The sequence below is a fragment of the Anguilla anguilla genome, chromosome 2 (assembly GCF_013347855.1).
Source record: "Anguilla anguilla isolate fAngAng1 chromosome 2, fAngAng1.pri, whole genome shotgun sequence".
In the NCBI taxonomy this organism is placed as follows: domain Eukaryota; kingdom Metazoa; phylum Chordata; class Actinopteri; order Anguilliformes; family Anguillidae; genus Anguilla; species Anguilla anguilla.
In genome coordinates, this window is record NC_049202.1 from 30307554 (window position 1) to 30331666 (window position 24113).

Below are 24113 nucleotides of genomic sequence, written 5' to 3' on the forward strand. Positions count from 1 at the left end.
TAACGCTCCGAAGGGGGTACGCTATTCGGGCTTGTAGTTTCCAACTATCAGCTAATTGTCCAAAGTTCAGCGTTCAAAGCCGCCCCGTGCCCAGCAGCCTCTGAAGACTAGCCAGCAACCAGTTAGATTTGGATAGACAGATAGGGACCGGAGTTATTTATCGGTTCGTAGTACATTTCCCTACTCATTTCCCTTTCATTCACCCTGTTACGGCAAGACCAGGTCGTAACAATCACACTAATGTGAAAAAGGTAATTGCCCCCTTAAACTGAATAACTGGTTGTACCACCTTTAACTGCAATAACTGCAACCAAATGCTTCCTATTATTTGATATTTGATATCACATCACTGTGGAGGAATTTTATCCCTTTTCTTCTTCTTTGCAGAACTGCCTTAATTCAGACAAATTGATAGGTCTTCAAGCATGAACTGCTTGTTTTAGGTCCTGCCACAACATCTCTATTGGGTTCAAGTCAGGACATTGGCTAGGCCACTGTTATGACCCATGTGAAAGTAGCTGGTTGTCCTCAGTTGCCAGAAGCAAATAATTTATTTTATTCTAGGCAACAGGGTGTTATGGAACCCTAAAAAGTATTTGTGTAACATGAGAGGTCATATTATTTGTTGATGTAGATTTCGTATTACATTTGATGACAATGTAACGCTAACTTACATAGCTATTTGCACAGCTAACGCTAGCTACCGGACCATGTCAAGAAAGGCAACATTAGTTTAGACAACGTTGCGCACAGTAGCCATCTCTCATATCAGGCAACGTTGCATTAGCTAGCTAGCTAGCTAATGTAATTAACATAATCTAATGTCAGCTAACAAACAGAAAAAACGCTAGCTAACGCTATCGACCGGTACCGACCTCGCAACCCGTCTCTGGAATGCAACGCTACCTGGTTGCAACGTTGCAATGTAACTAACTAAAGGCCACTTCAGATCAATGATTCGCAACGAGACGGGATGCAACTTGCACAGCTTAAGTTAGCCTAATGTTAGACAATGAATGAGTATGTACATAACGTTACTTATATAACAACCATTTTTTATTTAGTAAATATTAAGTGTTATAGTTGGCATGGCCCAGGTGCCAACTGGCTGACGTCACACAGGCGACACTGGTTGGATCCGGTTGGATCTCTGGGAAGTGAGGTCCAAAAACACACCTGCAATTACCGCTTCTCGCCATTGGTACCGCCAAAGAGAACGAAACGGAGATCTTCGAGATTGTAACTTTAAGCAACTAGCCTTTATTTCATGGTATTTACATGCATATGTTTTACCATTGAGTACCATCATTGTGTCACCCCATTTTTAGCTGTGCAAAAGAAAGTTACTTGATGAAATTATATCAAAATCAGGGTAAATCAAAATCAAGTCTAACGTTTGTTTGGATAGCCAAGAACTGCATCAAGATTACGACCCATTGATATCACCTTTGGTGTGTTCTTTGGAAATGCCTTTCCGTGCCTTTACTGCAGCCAATTACAGTTGATCATTGTTTTAGGGTTTTTCTTCACAGCTCTTAGAATTTGTCTTTCATCAACTGCAGTTGTCTTATCTAGCTGACCTGTATGCCATCTGCCAGTGGTTTCAAGACTCTCTGAACTGCTGATAGACTTGATATACCAAGCTTCTATGGCAGGGGTCCTCAATCTTATCCAGAAGGGGCCGGTGTGGGTGCAGGCTTTTGTTCCAACCAAGCAGTTACACACCTGATTCTGCTAATCAAACACTAGAGTCTTCTTTGCAAAGGATCTTGATTAGTAGAATCAGGTGTGTAACTGCTTGGTTGGAACAAAAGCCTGCACCCACACCGGCCCTTTCTGGATAAGATTGAGGACCCCTGTTCTATGGTATCTTTCTTAATTAATTTTGTCTTATCGACTTACAGTAGTTGTTTTTCAGCCATAGTTAGTCCTGTGGTCTTCTGACTCCAAATGCTCTCACCACAGATTAAAACAAAGTCTAAAACCAAGACTACACACTCACTGCTTTTTTATGTGTGAACAATCTGTACAAAAGAAACATCTGAGAAACAGTTAACACCTGTCAGTCATCCATTAACTTCCTTTTACATAGCTGCAGCGGCGACTAGTGAGCTGAAAATTGGTGGGGCGCAAAACTTTCCTTTAAACTAATCATTGATCTCAACCTGTTTTCATTAATTTGCCTTTATTATCAAGCGTGCCAACAATCGGACTAATCAAATGGCAAGTAGCCTAACACACAGTGTCTTCATACCGTGCTAGGGGGATTAAATCATAAATTCAATTTATTCGTCAAATATCAGTTTTAATCACCAAGTAGCCTACACTTAACAAACAAGATACACCAGTCTTTTATCTACCGTGTTAGCTTTCAGAATAACCAGCAAAAACAAAACCTGCACTTCAAGATTGTTTACAATCTATGCATTGCAGATATTTGCCATGAATACGAGTGTGGAGAAAGCAGTGCATGTATCCGCAAATAATGTTGATTAAGAATGGGCACAATTTCGTACTGCAAATGAAAATAAATATAGGCCATAAGGCCTAGGCTACTCGCTAAAACTGCCTATTTGGGGAGAGCTGGCTATATATGATAGTATTGAGTAGCCTATTTTGTGGATTAATTGTATTGATACACAAGGAAAATCAGGGGAAGTTTCCACCACTGCTTAGTGATTAAAACAGGTTTTTCTAAATCGCATTTATCATTTAACCTCTCTAACACAATGCGAAGAAGCTGTGTATTACTTTCCAATTGATTAGTCAGATTGTTGCATGCTTGTTAATCACTGAAAATTAATTAATACAGTTTCAGTCAATGATTAGTTTAAAGGAAAGTTTTGCGCCCCACCACTTTTCAGCTCACCAGTCGCCGCTGCATAGCTGAAAATGGGGGGACTCAACAGAACAACAGTTGTTGTAATATGTATTGTAATATGTATATATATATATATATATATATATATATATATATATATATATATATATATACCCCACGACATATTGACATTAGTACTTTCATCAATGCATAGATAGTTTGTGCTTTAAAACTATAAATTTTGGTTATGTCCCGAAATGTGTGCTAGTTAATTGGGAGCCTGACACCAGAGAGGAATTGCAATGCAATTGATGGTCAGCAGGGACAGCTCATGTTGCTAGTATACACACATGTAAATACAATGGGGTAGGCTCTACAAAATGACTTGTGTTGTACCAAAGTGAAAGATCCCTTTAAGTGCGTAGCAAAAATAACAAATTTCACTCTGCTGCTCCCATACTATTGGAGGGATAGTAACATTAACTATCAAGGGCATGGGGTAGGAATCAGTTTATCAGGTATATTGCCATATATTCTGTTATAATACTATACCACTGGTCACAGTATTAAATTGAAAAGGATAAACGAATAATAGTAGTAATATCTCCTTAATAACTGATACTATTGACTAGAATATAGATGTTTCTGAAAACCAAAAAAATATCTGTTCGAGTCGAAAAGATTAAATAAGTATCCAGCTGAAGTGCTACATAACAAGGGGCTGAATTGAATATAGAGAGACCAGGATGTATTTTGAAAATACAGTCATACCTCTTTTTGAAATATAAAGGTTTTTAAAATACATATTTGGAATACTTATAATGGAAACTTCCCATACCTGACAGGAAAACACAAATGTAGCTATTGCAATTCATGTTCATCTTTTTTTCGTTCTTTGGAGGTTACCGATACTTTGTATCTTTATCTTTGTATATTGTTTTGATCTTATCTAAATAGACACAAATTGCACAAATCAGTAACATAACTTGGAGTGTGGTGTAAATCTAAGCTATTTATTATATCAAATATGTTTATATGTTTTCTGTCATAGATGCATTTGTTTGTTCTGTAAGTCAAAACACCATATTGTTTCTTCCCCTTAGGACTTCCACTCTGCTAGTGGTTGACCAAGACTATTTCAGTGTGACAGGGAAGTTGTTCAATCATGGGGATGACTCCTATAATACCAGCATCACCTTCCGCTACCCTCCTGGGCTATCCTTTTCCAAGATGGAAGTTAAAGAGGTAATCTGTACAAGGCAATATTTGATATTAATTAATGAATTATAATTAAACATTAAGTATGTGGGAAGTTATCTTGACACTTCAGAACAGTTGGTGTAATGTTAAACATTTAATTTTTAAGAAGTGTTTTGAGTGATTGCATAAATGCTGAAATGGCAAGATGGAAAAACAGGTGGATTTCCCTGAAATAAATTAAGGAAACAAGGTAATTGATTTGATTGTGTGAGGAATATGGTTGAAATTAGTTGTAAATTGGCTTAATTTTGATGTTGATAATATAATACTTTTTAGATTATTACATATTTGCAGAAATTCTTTGGACCAATTAAAATTCTGTGTAATGTTTTGTAAGTGTAATATACTATGAGCTCCGTTATGGTTGAAATAAACCCCCCCCCCCCCCCCCCACATTAGGGCACCATAAAATTTGGGACATATTAGTGTTATGTAAATGGAAGTAGTCATGTTCAGTACTTGACATGCATATACTTTGCATGCAATGACTGCTTGAAGCCTGTGACCTACTGTATAGACATACTGTACATATAATACATCTAGCTAACAATACGGTCTGAAACCATAACATATTAGCAAGTATATAAGTTAGCAAGTACAACACCATACATTTAGCTAACATTAACCAGAAATAGAAAGTTCGATTTCTAAATATAGCTAATGTTAGCTACTTGCAGTAGCGCGCTTACTCAAAAATTAACGGATCACATTGATATAATTAGCTAATTACTGAGCAAAGGCAGACCAATTTAACACAATTTAAATACACAAAACAAATTGTGAAAAGGAATTTATTAATGTTCATTGTTCCATATCAAATTAGTCAGTTATCTCGCTGTTTTACATTGGAGAGCTGACCAAACTTATAATGAACGCTACTGCATTAATATCATATAAATGTCCCTTTATTAAGTATTTGAAGACTAACTAAAGCTCAAACATCAGATTAAAGGAACACTAAGAGATACAAGGAATACAATAAGCAATCAAAAATGCAGTGTCATGCTCCAGCTCACAAACTATGGGTAGCCACAGGTATGTGTTAAATCTGTGTCATTTCTGCTTTTGGAATTAGCATTAACTGGCTAGCATTCTTTATCGAACCATTAGTGGCTGTCATATGGCAAAGTAATTGTATCGAAGGAATACAAATTCTCAACATGCACCTTAAAATCAGCTTATATGCAGATGACGTACTGCTTCATCTGCAAAATCCACAGACGTCACTTGAAGAAGTCATTAAACTAATAAACACATTTACCAAAATATCAAATTATTCTTTCAATTGGTCTAAATCCACTATATTACCACTTAGAAAAGAGAGTTGGGATTCGGCAGCCCAAATTCCACCCATTCCTTTATCCACTGGCACTATCAGGTATCTTAGTATTAATATTTGCACCAAGCTGTCAGACCTGGCCCATTCAAATTTCAATCCACTACTAAGCTACAAGTTATCACCAATTGTATCCACCCTATGGAGCAAAGTAACACATGGATAACATGCAAAGACATAAACATCTCGGACCTCCCATTTATCAACCCTCCCATTAAACGCCATAACTGTCTCAAAAGCATTGCCATAGCAACGGCTCTGTAAACAGTTGTGCAGGTCGTTCTGAATAAGATTGTCTGCTAAATTCCAGTAATGTAATATAATGGCTGTGACAGGTTGGTGGAAAGCTCACAAAGTCACTAGATCACCAATGGCACCATGCAAATACACTCAATTGTGGAATGACCCTCACTTTGTACTTAACCACTGTAAAAAAAAAAAACTAAAAAAAAAACACTGTACTTCACATATTGGAAACAAGCATTGCACAACTTCAGTACTTTATTCAAAACAATACTTTTATGACATTTGAGGACCTGGTCCAGAAGGAAAATATTGGCAACAAATCCTTTCTTCAATATCATCAACTTAAATCCATTATCACATACATCAAAAATCAATATAACACAATATTATTTACATCCTCCTGCTCTAGAAGAAGACATTTTAATTTCAAATTCCACAAAAATCCTTTCAAAATTATATAAACTGCTCAGCTACTTGGACTTGAAAATATCTGGATGACTTGAAAAAAAACTGGATGACTACCAGTACTAACTTGCAACTTATTCAATATAAAATAAACCACAGAATACACATAATAATAATAATAATAATAATAATAACAATAATAATAATAATAATAATAATAATAATAATAATTAATAATAATAATTCACCAAATGGCTTTTTTGGAATCAGGAACTTGTTCACTCTGTCCCACCCACACCCCAGATGACTATATTCATGCAATTTGGCAGTGTCCACCTGTACTTAATTTCTGGCAATAAGCAATGAATAGACTGTTATCTCTTCTAGGCTGATAAATTCCACTCTCCACACCCCTCAGTCTACTCGGAGATGTGTCAACAACCATTATTCCCAGTCACCTCATCCAAATTACTGTCATTGCCATAACTATTGCCAAAAACCATCCTCCTCAAGTGGAAAACAAGAAAGAAACTAAACACTACACAATGGATTGAACTCACTGAATACAGTGCCTTCGGAAAGTATTCAGATCCCTTCACTTTTTCCACATTTTGTTACGTTACAGATTTATTCTAAAATTGATTAAATACATTTTTTAAAGTATTGAGACCCTTTGCTATGACACACAGGATTTAGCTCTGGTGCATCCTGTTTCCATTGATCATATGTCAGATGTTTCTACAACGTGATTGATCCACCTGTGGTAAATTCAATTGATTGGACATGATTTGGAAAGGCATACACCTGTATATAAGGTCCCACAGTTGACAATGCATGTCAGAGCAAAAACCAAGCCATGAAGTTGAAAGAATTGTCTGTAGACCTCAGAGACAGGATTGTGTTGAGGTACAGATCTGGGGAAGGGTACAAAAATATTTCTGCGGCATTGAAGGTCCCGAAGAACACAGTGGCCTCCATCATTCTTAAGAGGAAGAAGTTAGGAACCTCCAGGACTCTTCCTAGATCTGGCTGCCTGGTCAAACTGAGCAATCAGGGGAGAAGGGCCTTGGTCAGGGAGGTGAACAAGAACCTCAGAGTTCGAATTACGGAGGGGATTGGAGGGGTCTGGCCCCCCTAATTAAGACTTGGACCCCCCAAAAGAGGTAAAAACAACAGGTCGGGGGGGTTTAAACATTTATATATCCCTCTTACCTGTAATCGTAAATATTACAACATATTTAGACACCAACCCTAGTGATGCCACTGATGGGAAATATATTGTCACCTAAATAAATCTCTTAGCTATTATTTTGAAATTACCTTTTATGGAAATAAAGTAGATACCCTAATTGACTTAACACAGGAGATGTATGGTAACATGAAATGTGAGTTTGAATAACTTTGGCCTAGGTGTATGTAAACTTTTGCTCTCAACTGGATATCTGAGTATCATCCGCATAGCAGTGAAACTATGCCATGTGCCTGGATAATATTGCCAAGGGGTAGCATATATAATGAGAAAAGTACTGGCACTACTCCTTGTGGAATACCATATTTCATTGTTGAATAGCTGGACTTACAATTTAACAAACTGCTTCTGGTCACATAAGTATCTAAACCATGCGAGTGCCTGTCCATGAAGTTCAACACAGGCCTTGAGTCTGTCCAGTAGAATTCCATGATCTATTGTATAAGGTCAAGAATTTATTATTTATAATTTATTGTCTGCCAATTTATTATTCACGACGTGCATACAACTTGCACGCACCACCGGCAAAATTGCAACTTTGAAAAATTTATTACAGTCATTCTGTTTGACTAATTTTTTCAACATGTCTACCACCTCATTTTGAACAAATAATATCATAGAACCCCTTGTGTATGGCTTATTGATTTCCGCCATTTTTAATTCTTTGAAAAACAAACTTTTTCATACTTCTCCTGGTGTTTGTCTGATTCTCACCACATTTGGCATGTTTGGTCTACAACATGCGTGTAAAGGAAATATTGATATCTCAAAAGATGTCCACAGGCCGACCACACCAAAAATACGTGTTTGTGTCGATTCTGATGATACTTCACAGTATTATGGACAGCAATATTGTGGACGAACAAACACAGCCTCGCAGTGTTATAGTGCAGTATGGCCTGAAGAGGGTGCTTTTTGAAAAATACTCATTTACATAGGCTCCATGAGGCCAAATTGTAATGAATTTAACCAGAACCCTCAGAAGGCTTCCCTTACACAACCCTCAATGCAAGATTCTTAAATATAATCAATTATGAATATGCAGAAATTGTGGAAAAGATATTTGACCACATCTACTTTAAATCCGACCACTGTTCAGATCATGTATGTCACATTTTGTGCACCTACCACCTACTGCACCACTTCAAACGTTCAAATTGCAATGTTTAAATTATTATTGCACATATATCTTTACATCCAATGAACACCACATTCGGTATGGATCATACTTGGATAAGGTTTGCAGTCCATGATACAGTTTAAGTGAATATGATAAATTTTGGCTGAGCAACAATGACTTCTATAATATAATTCAGTTCACATACAGAGAATTCCTTTTTTGGCAGGAGCTGCAACAAGCAGGCCATAACCCCCCCGCCCCCCCAACACACACACACACTCACACACACACAACTACAGTGAGCGGTTCCTGAGCCCCTTAACATACTGTATAACTATATTCTGTTTTCTATGGTATGATGACAGCCTTGGAAATCGTTTTATTTTTTAGTTAAATAACAAATAACAAATATATTGGACATTTTGAGGTTAAACACAACATCCCTGATGCCTGGAATACATCCAAATAACAATATTGAGTGTATTCATTAGGCTAAGAGACTTCCTAAAATACTTCCATGTACAGAGATCACCTTTTCAAAAGACATGAAATTATTTTCTCAGCTGGTCATTGCAACCTGGTTAACTTGGCAACAATTTAATTTCCATGGAAAGCATGCATAATATGCTGTAACTGCAAAAATTACAGCAAAAACTTAAAGAAAACTTGCTTTCACTTTCTATGCAGGCCAATGTCTCTAAGCACAAACAGATCAACTGCACCATCCAAAAGATATATATAAAAAGATATATGATAATTTCTCCCTTCAGGACAGCACTGTTGGGCAGCAGTTAATATTATGGTCCTGATTGTAAAGGTGACAAAGCTTTTATTGAAAGAAGGCATTACTCATAGCAACACTATCATAACTTCACGTCTATGTCTTAAACCAATTTAGGGAAGGTAATTATTCTCTGCTACCATAAGTAGCACTACATGTAGGCTACAGCTACAGTGCATGTGCAAAGACTGTGATGAACTGCATGTGGGACTCTAGTGATTGTGGGCACTAGTGATTGTCTCTGTGCATACACTGAGTGCTGTGTGTCAACTGTGGCTGAACCCAGGGAATATCAGTTTTAATCCATAGCCTGCATTTTTTGTTTTGGAGCAGCATGCTTTACTTGCATTTCACATTACATGAGTGCTTGTAGATGAGAACGGTGATGGCAGGAAAGCAAGGATGGGCACCACCAGGCCACGAGGGAGGGGTCAGCAACTCAAAGGGGCACTTTTGCTCCAGAGTGGCAAATTGGATTGTGTTTCAGCACAATTATGACCTCACGGGTGCACGTTCCAGGCAGAGAGGAACGAAGGACTGGACCTTGTACACTCTGAGTGTCTCCCTCTCCCATTGCAGCATGCAGTGTACCCCCACAGTACACCTGTGGTATGCATACAACTAAATTGTTGCAAAACTTTGTTTATATTTTTGCAGACATTTCAGAAAAATTCAAATTGCGCACAATGCTCAGCAGTTCACCCTTGGTGCTTGGCCCTCCACAATGCTACTTGCAGCTATAATAAATAAAGGTTGCACTAATGTGTGCTGACAAATAAGAAAACATTGATGTTTTACTGTACTATTCTCTCTGTGGCAGGCCACCAGGAGGACACTCATCAGCTGTACTGGCCTGGAAGGCCAAAATGAGACTTTCTGCACTGTGAGCCTTCCTGTCTACCCCAGCAAAGCATATGTAAGTAATTTTGCATATCTGTTGAAACAACATGATTGTTAGCATATAAATGTTCAAGACAGAATGTGAAGTCACCAGTTGTTGTGAAACAATAAGGTTAGGTGAGGGGTGGGGGGGGGGGGCTATTGGTCTTTAGCTCATTGGCCTAGCTGTAGTTCTTGTCAGTGCCCTAGCCTTTGAGGGGCCCAAAGCAGGATTTGATTTGGCCCACCCTCTCCCAAATCAATTGACATTTTTATGAACACAACACACATACAATTTGCTAATTATTAAAACTAAAGAGGGACCTGTTAACAGTCTCAATACCTTTAACTGTCAGCTCTATCTACTGTTTCAGTGTGTATCCCTGAAACAAGATGAAGATGAAAAACAATTGAGAATGTCAGTTCAGAACAATAAATATCCATATTCTACTGCAAGAAAACCATTTTATTTTAATTCACAGATAAAACTTTCACAGATAAATATGGTTTATGCCCCATACCTTTATTATATGGAATTATTAAACTATAAATTCATTTTTATCATGGATGAATGACACTTTCATTCATAAACGTAATCTAGCAGAGGTAAATGGAAATAAGTAACCACACATAATGTTTTAACCATTTTGAATTGAAATAAAGATTACATATATTGATTATTTTTCCATAAGTTATATTTTGTAGTGCTTTAAAATCACAATAATGTCCTGGGTATGTTTGACCCAGGCTAACTGTTTCACAGGTGCAAATAAATAAACAGAACACAATCATTAAAAGGTGATTTAAAAATGTCGACAGATATGGCCCAATAATGGGGGAAAAAATATGCTATCATACAATCATTGGTCATATTTGTTGAAATTTTCAAAACTTTTTTTTGATTATTCCTTTGTAAATTTGGTTGTGAATATAAGGGAGATTTTCACAACATGGAACAGTGCAATGCTACATTTAACCCACTAACCGAGCAATGGCTTGATTACTGATGTTTTTTTACTTCTTCTCTTCTTCAGTTTCCTTTCTCTTTCTCTTTTCAGCAAGTTCATTTTGAGACATTATGAACCTGTAACTTTGCCTAATCACTACTAACAAACAAATCTTTAGAACTACCAAATAATAATTTTTAAAATATATATTTTTTTATCACACTAAATGATGCCATTATTTTATATATATATATATGTGTGTAAGGTTTGTAAGATTCAACATTTATTTAATAGGACTAAATATTTGTAATGTTTATCTGTATTCATTTATGCATCCCTCACTTTTCTGCAGTGTAAAAGCTTTTCAGCTTGTTCTGCACTATGTTTCACTTAATGCACCTCCCTCATGTGCAGTTAGATGACGTTGTAATGTCACACTTCTGAGCAATGAGTCTTAAAAGTCCCAGTTCAAGGAACGATTATCATAATTTCTGCATTTCAGCAAAGATTTTCTTGACAACCTAAGAGTCCTCTGGGATGCTGTTAAAGGCTTTATTAGAGCCTTTATTCTCTTCTCTATTTAGAAGAAAATTAAATCACTGAATTTATGCAATTTTAAATTTAAATTGATAGTTTTTAGAACAATCGATGCAGTACAACTATTCAGATAATCTTGCTCTGCAATGTGAAATGGTACAGAAAGAAATTAATGCACTCAACTCAACATGCCAAATTTCTTATACATTAAACCAGGCAATGTTATTATTTTAATGGGTCCAGACCAAGTCATCTGCTAGCCATGAGACTAACAGCACTTTGTGGACATGGAGTATATATAATGTTTTTTGTGAGTACAATATACAAGCACTTAATGCCAGAGATGTCCACAGATGTCAAGAGAGGAGTCTCCGGCCTTAGGTGCTCCTATATTGTATTTCTTAACAAAGCAGCTGTACAGGAAAGGCAATAAAGCAAAGTGCCAGGCTTGGACGGGAATCCACATATCCAATATTTTCTTGCATTCTTGGATCTTCTAGGCCCCTTGCTTCTTAACATGATTAATTTTGCTGTTGAGAAGGGCATGTTTTCAAGTGATGCAAATATTATATCTCTTGTTAAAGATTGACAGGAACCTGAATGAGTGTGCAAGCTACAGACCCCTCTCACTCTTACCCCTTTGCGCAGACGCCAAATCTGCCCAATCATTGCCCATTTAGGGGGTACCTTATTTAAAGCTTTATAACTCCAGTTGGGAGCATCACAGAGACTTGAAAAATGCATATGAAGCAGGACATTTGTAGGATTTACAGTGCTAAGATTAGATTTGTTTATATTCATAATTTAGGAAGAAATAAAGCGCCACAAATGCAATTGTCTTTTTTAGTTTGCAATGAGAAATACTGAGAGATCCCATATATAAAGCAGGTTAAACTATGCATGTCCTGGATCAAAAACTCCTTGACCACAAGTGTGTAAAATGTAAGGGTGGATATGCAGAACTACTAAAGATCTATGAAGCAAAAAGTAAGCAGTGTACCCAGTGTCTCCAAATCTATCTAAAATGTGTGTGTACTGTTTTGACTCAAGACACTCACTGTTACATCATTTTCAAGTGGGAATTACAAGCTTCCCATCAGTACAGTGGTCTAACATATCTAGGGGACCAGCAATATATTCAAAATCTCTCCAAAAATGAATAAAATGCTTTTTGTCCATTATAAAGTATATAAATGTGCCCCCTATGAAGGTTTAAGATTAAACATTGATATCGGATTTTAAAATAATGCAAAAACAAGGTCCCACAACGTGGTACAGTACTTAGATGTGTAATCATTAAGTCTCGTATGTTTTTCTGTACTTTACAGCATGTAATGTTTTCTTGTATGGGGATGGGATGACATTAAAACAATTTTCAACCGTACACCACGTTTTGGCGATGCTCCAGCTCAGGTCACATCCGGTGCTTGAAACAGAAACCCTACAGAAACCCAGCTAACGACTTAGCTACTTACGTTACAGTGTGAAATATCCTTATTATAAAATACCATTAACCTATTTAAAGACACTCAATTTCAGAACTTACGTATATAACTGAAATAATTTGAGAAGTAACACTTACATATGGACAATGAAATATTATCTGTGTTCAGTAGATAATGACAGGGACAGAGAATCAATGCTGTTGTTTTCATTCTGACAGTCCAGAAATCAGTGTATCGGCTAGGTCTATCAGCAAACATATGCCTTAGCCAAGATCTCTAGGATAATAATATTTCCTAAAAAAGACTAAACTGATCGATAAAGTTCTGCCGGGTGCAGTGTCTTTTACTGCTACCACAGAGTGAATACGTAAGTTGGTGATGATGAGAGCAAAATTTCATTTATGCTGGGCTATAAAAACACTATTCCAAAAGTAAAATTAGACATATTATACATTGTTAGAAAGCTTATTCTGTCACCTTTTGGATAAATTATTTGTCAATCAAGTCAGATTGTACTACAAAGGGCGACAACAGGGGAGGTATTACACACAGCTATTTTGGAAGGTACCCAGGCGTCACACATCAGCGTATCGTTCAGAAATGTATTGTCAAGACAATATATGACCACTCAGTCTCGAAAGGGACATCTATTTGTGTAAAACCAATGGTAAGGTTGTATCTTTATTCCATATTTAGTCACAGATATTGATGGTAGAATGACATGGTCTTATTTTAGAAAGATTTGTGTCTATTGTGTTATTCAGTGAGCAGCGTTTTCACTGCTGTATTGGCATGTCTTAGGGCTATTGTTTTGTTTTATCTTGTTGCTATGACGGAATATGAATTTTTAGTGGTGAAAGAATATTTTTATGAATACCCAGTTAGACACTATTGTCCAGCATGTCGTGGGTGGGGGATGTAGTTGCTGATGAGACTGCACGGAGGGGGTGCTTGGTAAGTGTTCGACCAGTTGATGCTTAGAAACTCCGTCTTTGGCATAGTTGTCCTGAATCATCTACTAATAAAGCCCAAACACAGAGTTTGTGTTTTCAACTCATAGTTTGGTTGTAGGAGCACTGAAAGTATGGATGCTGGCATCATGGCCACTCGGGGATTGCATCAACAAGTTAAATTCTGATGTTAATGCAATAGTATTATCACTCCATCTAATGGTCATATGGCCAAGCTTGTACACTGTGACCAGCTTTATTAGAACCAAACTTGCTTCTGACAATCTTAGTAGACACAACATCAACATAAAGTCTCCCATAGCCATATTATCATTTAACGCAATAATGGCCCTATCACTGGTCATGACTGGAGACTATGGCCTTTGGTGTAGATTTTATTAGAGTGACAATATTTTTATGTGCCAATCCAACAGCCAACTGCTCTCTTGAATTTCCCAAGGTACTCACCAAGAATATCCCCTCAGTTGTTCACTCTTTTCCTTGATCATTTAGCTCAGGCTGTCCATCAAACAGTTAACATTATCTAATCTCAAGCAACAATACTAAACATAACATTTTTTTTCCTTACGGTGATGATATGCTGCTGTTTGTAGAAAATGCTCCTCAGTCAGTTAAATAATTACTATCCATCTTTCATCATTATAGTACCGTATTCAGCTTTAAAATAAACTTGCTAAATGATGCAATGAGGAATATTAGTTTACATCCTACAATGATTCTCTGGCAGTTTTGGATGGAGGCTGTCAACTTTCAACAACCTGCCATGTGATTTGTAGCCTGTAGGCCTAAGCATTTTAAGCATATTTCCAAATGCTGGGAGAAACGAAGTATCATCTGAATGCAATCAGATGTTTGATGGGCCCTGTTGATGTCGAGTGCTCCTTCCCTGTTACAGTAGGTATGTTGTTCATGTCAACACATTCTCAGAAAAAAGGTGAAGGTGCCTAAAAGGTGCAAATGCTTGTCATTGGGGCGGTACCCTATAGGTACACAAATTAGTTAATAGTTCCTACAATCTGGGACAAAGCACTTAATTTCTGAACCTGTTGTGTTTAAATTTCCATCCAACTAATTAAGAATATAGAATATAATGTAGAGTAGCTAGCTAACACATAGGTCTATGCCCCAGGGCCCATCTCTTTCTCCCTCCTCACTTATCCCTGTATCTCTGCTAATGCTGCTATAATTGCTGCTCTTATTGTGAAGAGATATTTCATATATGCCCATCCACTTTAAGACATTACGTAGGCTAATAAAGCATGTAAAAATAAAAAAGGACAAGTGGATTAAAATGCATACAGTGTACTTAGCAACCAATAAAACTGTTTCTATAAAGTGTTCACATTGTCTGTTCGAGCTGTTAACTTGGCAAAAGTTAGCTCAGCTGGCTATCAATATCTATACTTCTGCAAACGCATGCTTCCGCAAAAATGTCTAGAGCCAGAGCATAAGAAAGTAAAATACAGCCGAGCAAAACTTAATTTTTCCATTAATGTTACACTTCGGGGGAAAAAATCATTCAGACTTCATTTTCACAATGATCACCTATCTCAAGAAAATGTCTGCAAGTTGATTTTCATACCGTATGCAGGGGTTAAATTGGAGGTGGACGTGGGTGGATGCTGTCCACCCACCTTTGGTAAATAAATAAATAATTTTGACCGGCAGTTTTACAAATAACTATGACAATCCAGTCATGACAATCCATTTTTCGTATGCTCCAGTCCATGTGTTCCCTCTAGCCAGTCACTCGCTCAACCAATAAAAAATCTGAAGAAAAAAAAACTTGTTTTAACAGTCGTTTTAGACAGGCACAGAAAGAAAAATATCGTTGGTTGTCTTCATTGTTTGGAAGCGGGCGCGGTAGGTAATTTCATTAACATGTAATTTCATCTATGCAACATTTTAAAGAGAGATGAATAAACAGCCCCCACGAACGCCGGCTATTATTAACGGCAACTTTGATTGCTTGAGCAAAATCAGCAGGTTGCTGGCTAAACTAGGATTGAATATTTCCCACATACATAATGTTTTATTCAGCGGCGACTGATGAGCTGAAAATTTGTGGGGCGCAAAACTTTCCTTTAAACTAATCATTGATCTCAACCTGTTTTCATTAGTAATTATTCCTTTATTATCAAGCGTGCCGATGATCGGACTAATCAAATGGCAAGTAGCCTAACACACATTGTCTTCATACCGTGTTAGGGGGATTAAATAATAAATTCAATTTATCCGTTAAAAATCCGTTTTAATCACCAAGTAGTCTACACTTAAAAAAGAAGATACACCAGTCTGTTATCTACCGTGTTAGCATTCAGAATAACCAGCAAAAACAAAGCCTGCACTTCAGTTTTGTTTACAATCTACACATTGCAGATATTTGCCATGAATTTGAGTACGGAGAAAGAAGTACATGTATCCACAAAAAATGATGATTAAAAATGTGCAAAATTTTGTACTGCAAATTAAAATAAATGTTGGCTATAAGGCCTAGGCTACTCGCTAAAACTGCCTATTTGGGGAGAGCTGGCTATATATGATAGTATTGCTATTGAGTAGCCTATTTTGTGGATTAATTACATTGATACTCAAGGAAAATCAGGGGAAGATTCCGCCACTGCTTAGTGATTAAAACTTATTTTTCTAAATCGCATTTATCATTTAATCTCCCTAACACAAAGCAAAGAAGCTGTGTGTCATTTTCCAATTGATTAGTCAGATTGTTTGCATGCTTGTTAATCACTGAAAATTAATTAAACAGTTTGAGATCAATGATTAGTTTAAAGGAAAGTTTTGCGCATCACCAATTTTCAGCTCACCAGTCGCCGCTGGTTTTTATTTTGTTTCAATTCGACAGTTTAAGAAATATGGATAAAGGAGGAAGAAAGGGAGGACAAAAGAGGAGGATGACTGATTATTTTCGTGGGTAAAAAAATTCTCAGCATTAATGACACTTGAAATATTTCATGTAAAAGCTTGCATCAATAGTATACATTCTTTTTAAAACATTGTTTTCCTTAATTACAATTATGTGCACAATACATTAAAGATACAACTATTTTGAGCTGAGACATTCATTGGTTTGTACCTTTTTTCACCCACCTCCCACCGGATCTCAGGGTCCACCCACCTCCCAAATCCCAGTTTAACCCCTGACCGTGTGGAAATGAATAGAAACCAGTTGCTGCCTGGAGGGTTGTAAAAACAAATTCAGAAATCTGACAAGTTGTTGTATGCATTGCACATTGGTTTGCCGCAATGTAAAGGCAATAAAGTGTGTATTTACGGTATGAATGACAACTTCACAACAACAGGGCATGCTAATAATTTACCAGTAGCCTAGACTCTCATTCGTCCATGGGTGGGCATTAATTCTCATTAAAGGGACACCTCAGCCTTTTAACAGTTATGAAATCAATGCGCTACAAAATCCAGCATTCTAAAGCAGTTAAAACAGCAACATTCGATTCTTTCGATTTTGAATTGTTGTTACACCCCCTCCCCTTTTCAATGTCCAATTTCACAACTGATGGCAACGTTGAATCACGGTTCTAGTTACTGGCTTCATTTAGGGTCACCAACCATCCCGCAAAATACTGAATCGTCCCTTATTTGGACAATAGAATAGGCGATCCGTATAGCTAGTTTATAGTAACTGCTGTTTTGAATATAATTCAGTAGTTAGCTAGCTAGCTAGCTGACCGGGATAAAAAGCATGCCGTGAGACCATTTTGACCTAAAACCTAGCTGAATTTTAATAATGGCTGGGTGACATCGTAAAGCTAGCTGGCATTCAAACCCGGTTTCAGAGGGTCTTGAAAAATGCTGTGTCTACACTGTGTGACCACACCATTTTAAAAAGCAAGACAGAGCTTGGAAGATTATTTTGATTGAGTTATGGTTTCATGCAGTTTTCTTCAATAATGTAATGACAAAAATGACCAAAATTGGTGCTAATTGTATGGTATAAAAGAAGGGACTATTTTTTCTTGATAGAATCATTGTTTTCGTCGAATGAACGCCCAGAGGATTTTGCTTAACAATGGTGCAAATAGAACTACCAACCAGAGCTTTTGCATAACAACGGTCCAAATAGGTGATTAAGTTGGTAAAAATCAATAAATATTAAAGTAACCATATATAGTCATTGTTGGTAACCCATTGTATAAGTGGAATAAACTTCGGTGGTGGTTAAGCAACCTCGACTTCGCATCGGCCGCATCACCACCCGTCGCACATTATTTTCCAATAACGGGACAGCCCGTCGTGGTTTATTGCTTATATATATATATATATATATATATATATATGCACCAAGAAGAATTGTATAGTTGCATGCTTTTGGGCACATGAGATAATGCTGGTCTTATGTTGAGTGTATTACACCGATCGCTACTTCACTTCTTCTCTACCACTTTTACTTTCTTTGAAAAATTAAAGATTTTGTGTCAGTGGATGTTTAAGTTACTTTTGAGTTTTATAAACTAAAATGTGAACCAGTTAAATCACAAAGTTGTCAAAATCAGACTAGTTGGCCTATATTTAAAGTTAACGAGTATCCTACAGTTTTTATTTTATTTTATTAAGGGGGTGGTTTCATGGTTTTAAAGACTCCACGCGACGATGACATTATACACAGATTGACGAGCGTTTTTATATTTTTGTATAGGGTAGGTTTGATCTAAATTCAGTTACAGAACATAGCGCTTTTTTCCTAAAATAGTATTTCTCGATGTAATTGTGTTGCCGTGTTAACACATTTCTACAGTTGCGGGTCAGGCACTTTTCACAGTAAGAAGAAATTTTTTTTCCGATATATTGCTTGTGTTGGAAGTGCTGTGATGAAAACCACAATAGATTATTTACCCAGGAGCCACATCTGTTCAAAATGTAAACAAGTATGGCATTCTTCACGGTCAGGAAAATTTTATGACAACGCTACATTGGACACACTTGATGCTCCCGAAGCAGGGGCAAACACGGAAGAGATGGCAGGTGTTTGTTGTTCTTTTTTCACTTGGGTCTTGTGTTTCTCTGGCTGACCATGCGATTCTAAAGCCTTTACCCCCAATGGGCCTCATTCACCAATGTCTTTGGTGTTTTACTTTTTTCTCAAATTTGTTCTTAAGAAAGATCCTAAGAAAAGTCTACGTCAGATTCACGACCTGTTCTTAAACCGCAGAATTGTTCGCACGTGTTCTTAAAATGATGAATCCCATTGTCCTCGTAAATGTAAAGCGCGTGCCAGTTGTTCCTAATTAGCATAGGTAAACGCCCTGCCAATCCCCATAAAAGGACATGAGACTGCAGGGCCGTGTGCACACACAGAAATCAAAAAGAAAAGTTGAGAGCGAACAAAGTCAATAATGCCCAAACAAAAATCTAAAGACGGTGGAGCACCGGACTCCAAACGTAAGAAAAACGTCAGTAGTTCTGAAGTGGAGATATTGCTGTGGGAAGTGAACAGCAAACGACCTGTCATATTTAGTAGCGTCAGTAGTGGACATAAAATAACACAAAAAAGATGCATGGGATGCTATTACTCGTTCAGTGAACGCTGTATCTGGAGAAGGGCACACAACTGATGAAGTAAAAAAAAATGGTTTGATGTCAAATCTGAGACAAAAAAAAAAATGGGTGTGGGCGCAAGGAATTGCGTGTTATGCATTCAAACGACAAAGTGCTTCTCGTCATATTAATACTGCTAATTAAATCAACCGGCAGTGAACTGCATCGGAGTAAACCCGTCGCTGCACAAAACACTGCACAAAAAATGTATTGCCAGTCATTTTGGTGTCACCCCCTTAGTGACGACCCTGAATAAGTGTTCTCTTCTTCAACATGTCCATGTGTCTAAAAAGTGTTACCTAAGTGCTTAGTTTGTATTCAAAATTTAAACATTTGCTTTTGTAGTATAGACCAAACATTGCATAATTGAAACCTCCAAAAATAAAAGGTCATTACAATGGTTTGATTTTTAGAATTTATTTACAGATGAACTCCCGCTGAGGCAACCACCCTCTGAGGCGGAACCTGGCACCTTAATGCTTTGTAAAATAATGAAAATAATTATTTAAAAATATTATAAATTATAAAAATATTATTGTAATTTAAATCCTATAATATTATACAACTGTAGAATTGAAGAAAACGCAATAACCAATTATTTTGCACAAACATGTCAGCACTCAAATGTGCGTAAGTGTGCTCTTGAGTGTGCGTAGATTCTGTTCTTACCTAAGAACAAATCCCAAATAAGAAAACATTGGTGAATGTCAGAATCTTTGTGTAAACTGCGTAAGTGGGTTTTAAGAAAATTTCTTAAGAACGGTTGGTGAATAAGGCCCATTGTTCCTAGTTTAACTTTTCTTTCATAAGGTGCAGCGGGCTTCAAAAACGTTCCCCTCTACTGGTTTCAACTAAGCACTAAATGTGCTTTTCTCCAACCACGTATTGCTAAACTTACACTTCCCCATAGTTCCCCATGAAGTTACAAAAGTAAAGATTTTAAGACATATAATCGCGACATGCTAGCAGAATTTCTCTGATTTTTCTGCTGAGACCCAGTTTACATTGTTACATTGTAGTGGAAGAGTGAAATGGCTGAAGATAGATTACAACACTGCTATCTAGCGGTTGGGGGTCTAAACACAACACAAAATTAACCACTGTCTGCCACAAATCTTTGCATGTAAACTATTGATACAGTGTTTTTGAGAATCGATACAGTATCGCAAAACATAATATCGCGATACTCAAGTGTATCGATATTTTCTTACATCACTAATGTCATATTCATTCATCCATCCATTATCTATACCCACTTATACCTAGTTATGGAGTCTATCGCAACGTGCACTGGGCGAGAGGCAGGAATACACCCTGGACAGGTCGCCAATCTATCACAGGGCATTGTGTCATATAACAAATGACAATTACGGCATATCATTTTAATTATCTTGTTTTGTACTTTACAGGCACTTTTTTGCAGTTCATTCCTGATATCTGATCGGTTTAACTGGAGTGACTCAATGGAGATCGTCATCGTAGCCCACAGGTGCAGTTTTTAAAGACCGCATGTAATGCATCACATATAGTACAATTCAAACTAAGTCTTCTCAACCTTCTCATAAAACAATAAAATGGTAATGAGTTTTTACATGTTTAGAATTCTTACAAATGTATTTTGGACAAGACAGTACTCATGTTTCCAAAATACAATAACTGCAAAAAATGGTTTTGCAGTCCATGTGTTACTACCTAAGCTGTAGTTATATTGTGAGGAGTAGCCCTTTCCGCACTACACCATATGTGTTCTATAAGTAAATGAAACAGCTATATCATTTTGTTCATTTTCTGATTGAAATAGTTTAACTAGTTTAATTTGTTAATCTAAAATTGAACAATATTATGGACACTCGGACTGTAGCTAACCTAACCTAGAAAGCATACCACAATCAGAAAGTAAATATATGTTTTTTTCTCTTCAGTGACAATGGGAACTCCACTGTCAGAAAAATCTCTCTCCCAGTGCAGTTTGCTGTTGATCTTGCTGTCAAAGGGTAAGTCATAGGCACATTCATTATGTAAACCCAGTATATATGTATTTATACCAGGATCAGGTAAATACTTCATACTTATTGGTTAAGAATATTTTGATTATTGTTCTGTAATCAAAATAATCCAACTGGGAGAAACTATAATATTGGGCAAGGATGTAAAGTGCAGGGCTAGAAGGTAGTTCCAGCAATAGTGACTGGATCATTTTTCCAAATGGATACAAAAGCTAGTCAGTTATGTGAAAACCTTTTAATATTTGGCAACAGATCTTCAGGTTTACCTATGAATTTAAAATATAAAACCATAAATCCCTCAAAAATATGCATTCCTGTTTTGCTTAGATGCAGGGAGAGCTATATCTCTGTAGCTGTTCTCATATTTGCAGAGCAGGGTGGAGCAAAGGGATAAATTATTATATCCACACATAAAAATCTTTCAGGTTTTACATGTAGATAGACATATAATTTATTGCGCCATACACTCTGACCACCCCTACAATAATTTTTTCCCAAAAAACCACTGCCAGCAGCACAACTTCATCTTCCTAGTATCCCAATTTAGAGGAAAAACTTCAGATATTAAAATACTGCCTACAGAAAGCAACGGATGCAGGCACAGCTTCCTTCTCCCGCAACAATTAGCTATCAAAAGAACAGGGATTTTTATATACATTCTTCTGTAGACTGAGGGAAAATTGTCTGAATATATGCAAATCAATAAGTATCAATTCTGCATTAGTCAAACAGACAGAGTTGACAAATACAAGAGAAGGCATAACCAAAGTTTCTATTTTGTAGCTATTTAAAAAAGATATATAAAGGTCTCTCTCTTGATCGAGAAATGATATTGTGATATTCTGCTCATCTAATCACCAACCAGAAACCATTAAGCCTTGTTACATTACATTACTTGCTATACCAATATATTGTACCCTGCTGTTAGACCATGCTGCACCCATTTACCTTTGTATTAAAATGATTTAAATAATTATCTTATTTCCAGTACAGCTGCATCTGTTTCATTTTCCTGCATGAATAGTGTGCTCTTAATGTAAAACTACATCAAGGTGTGATGTGAATACTGTCTCTGACTTCCTTTTGAAAGAAACCTTACTGCCTCATTAGCTGACTGACCTTTCTTGATTTGTCCTCCGATGCCTAATAAAGTTAGATTATTCATATTTCATGAAATTATTATTTTGTTCTCCTTTATAACTAAAATCTCATGCTGTTAAACCTCAACTGTAAATGTAATTAACTTGGTGTATGTATGTAAGCTTGACGATAGTTTATTTGTCTAACCCAAAATCAAGCTTACCATTATTGCCACTTCATTAGTTTTTTTGTTAAGTTATTGCATTTAGATTGCATGTGTATTGCTTACTCTTGGTGTCATCTGTATTTCTTCTGTATTCATCTTCCCAAAGCCAAGATGAAGCCTCTGTCACATACTTAAATTTCTCGCTGGAGGACACAGAGCCCAAAACATTGAAGCATGTATTTGAGGTAAAGTCAACTTCACCCAGGCACTATAGCTATTCCTCACATTATCCTTATTTGTGGTTTGCAGCAAGCCACACTAATATACATTGCAATGAAAAGTATTTTCCCTCTTCATGATTTCCTCTGAATGGTTTCAGAATTTCTTTAAATAAATTTTTTGGGCTTTTTCAGTTTTATTAGGCAGGATAGTGTAGAGAGACAGGAAGAACTAGGAGGAGAGAGAAGGAGAGACATGTGACAAAGGTCAGCGGTCGGACTGGAACCTCCGACATCGCGGCTCGCAATGAGCATGTGGAAAGCACTCTATGGGCTACGCCACTGGAGGCCCCGGTTTCAGACTTTTAGTCCTAATGTAATATTAAACAAATGGAACCTGATTAAACAGAAAGCACATTTTAAAATCATTTAATTTATTTAATGAAAAATGTTCTCAAACACCCTTATTACGCATTTGAAAATAATTACCCCCTTAAACTTAACTGGTTGCACCAACTGTAGCGGCGTTAACTTCAACCAAACACTTCCTGTAATTTGATATCAGTCTTTCACATCGCTGTGGAGGAATTTAAGCCCACTCGTCTTTACAGAACTACTTACAGACAACTTGGTAGGTTTTCAAGCATGAACGGCTTGTTTCAGGTCCTGCCACAGTGTCTATATTAGGTTCAAGTCAGGTCTTTAACTAGGCCACTCCAAAACTTTATTTTGTTTATATTCGGCCATTCAGATGTGGACTCGCTTCTGTGTATTGGATCACTGTCTTGCTGTATAACCAGAGACTGTAAAAAATATGGACAAAGCCACTGTGACGTCACCCATTGCCTCTCTGTGGGTCTCTAAAACACATTTTGAAGCTCAATGGCGGGCGCGGCCATTTTGTCGATTTGGAGCCAAAACCATAGAGTTAAGCGGTCTTGTGATTTTTACAATGTGATTGACAGTCCGGTGCGGAAAAGCTCATCAACCTGAACGAACGATTGCAGAACAAACTTGAGGCTAGCTGACTGTCTGCCGTTATGTTTTAAAATATATTATCAAATGTTTACGGAGT

The 24113-nt window shown here is 37.0% G+C and overlaps 1 protein-coding gene across 2 annotated transcripts in view; it reads left to right on the top strand.

The window, feature by feature from the left end:
* The window catches only part of zmp:0000001082 (integrin alpha-M), a 147175-nt gene that overhangs the window by 104362 nt on the left and 18700 nt on the right, over positions 1–24113 (top strand). For both annotated transcript variants that reach the window (XM_035404225.1, XM_035404226.1), the window contains exons 20-24: positions 3925–4066; positions 10039–10134; positions 20978–21057; positions 21491–21562; positions 22987–23065. In XM_035404225.1, coding sequence (XP_035260116.1) covers positions 3925–4066; positions 10039–10134; positions 20978–21057; positions 21491–21562; positions 22987–23065 — 469 coding nt within the window. The remainder of the gene's footprint in view (positions 1–3924; positions 4067–10038; positions 10135–20977; positions 21058–21490; positions 21563–22986; positions 23066–24113) is intronic.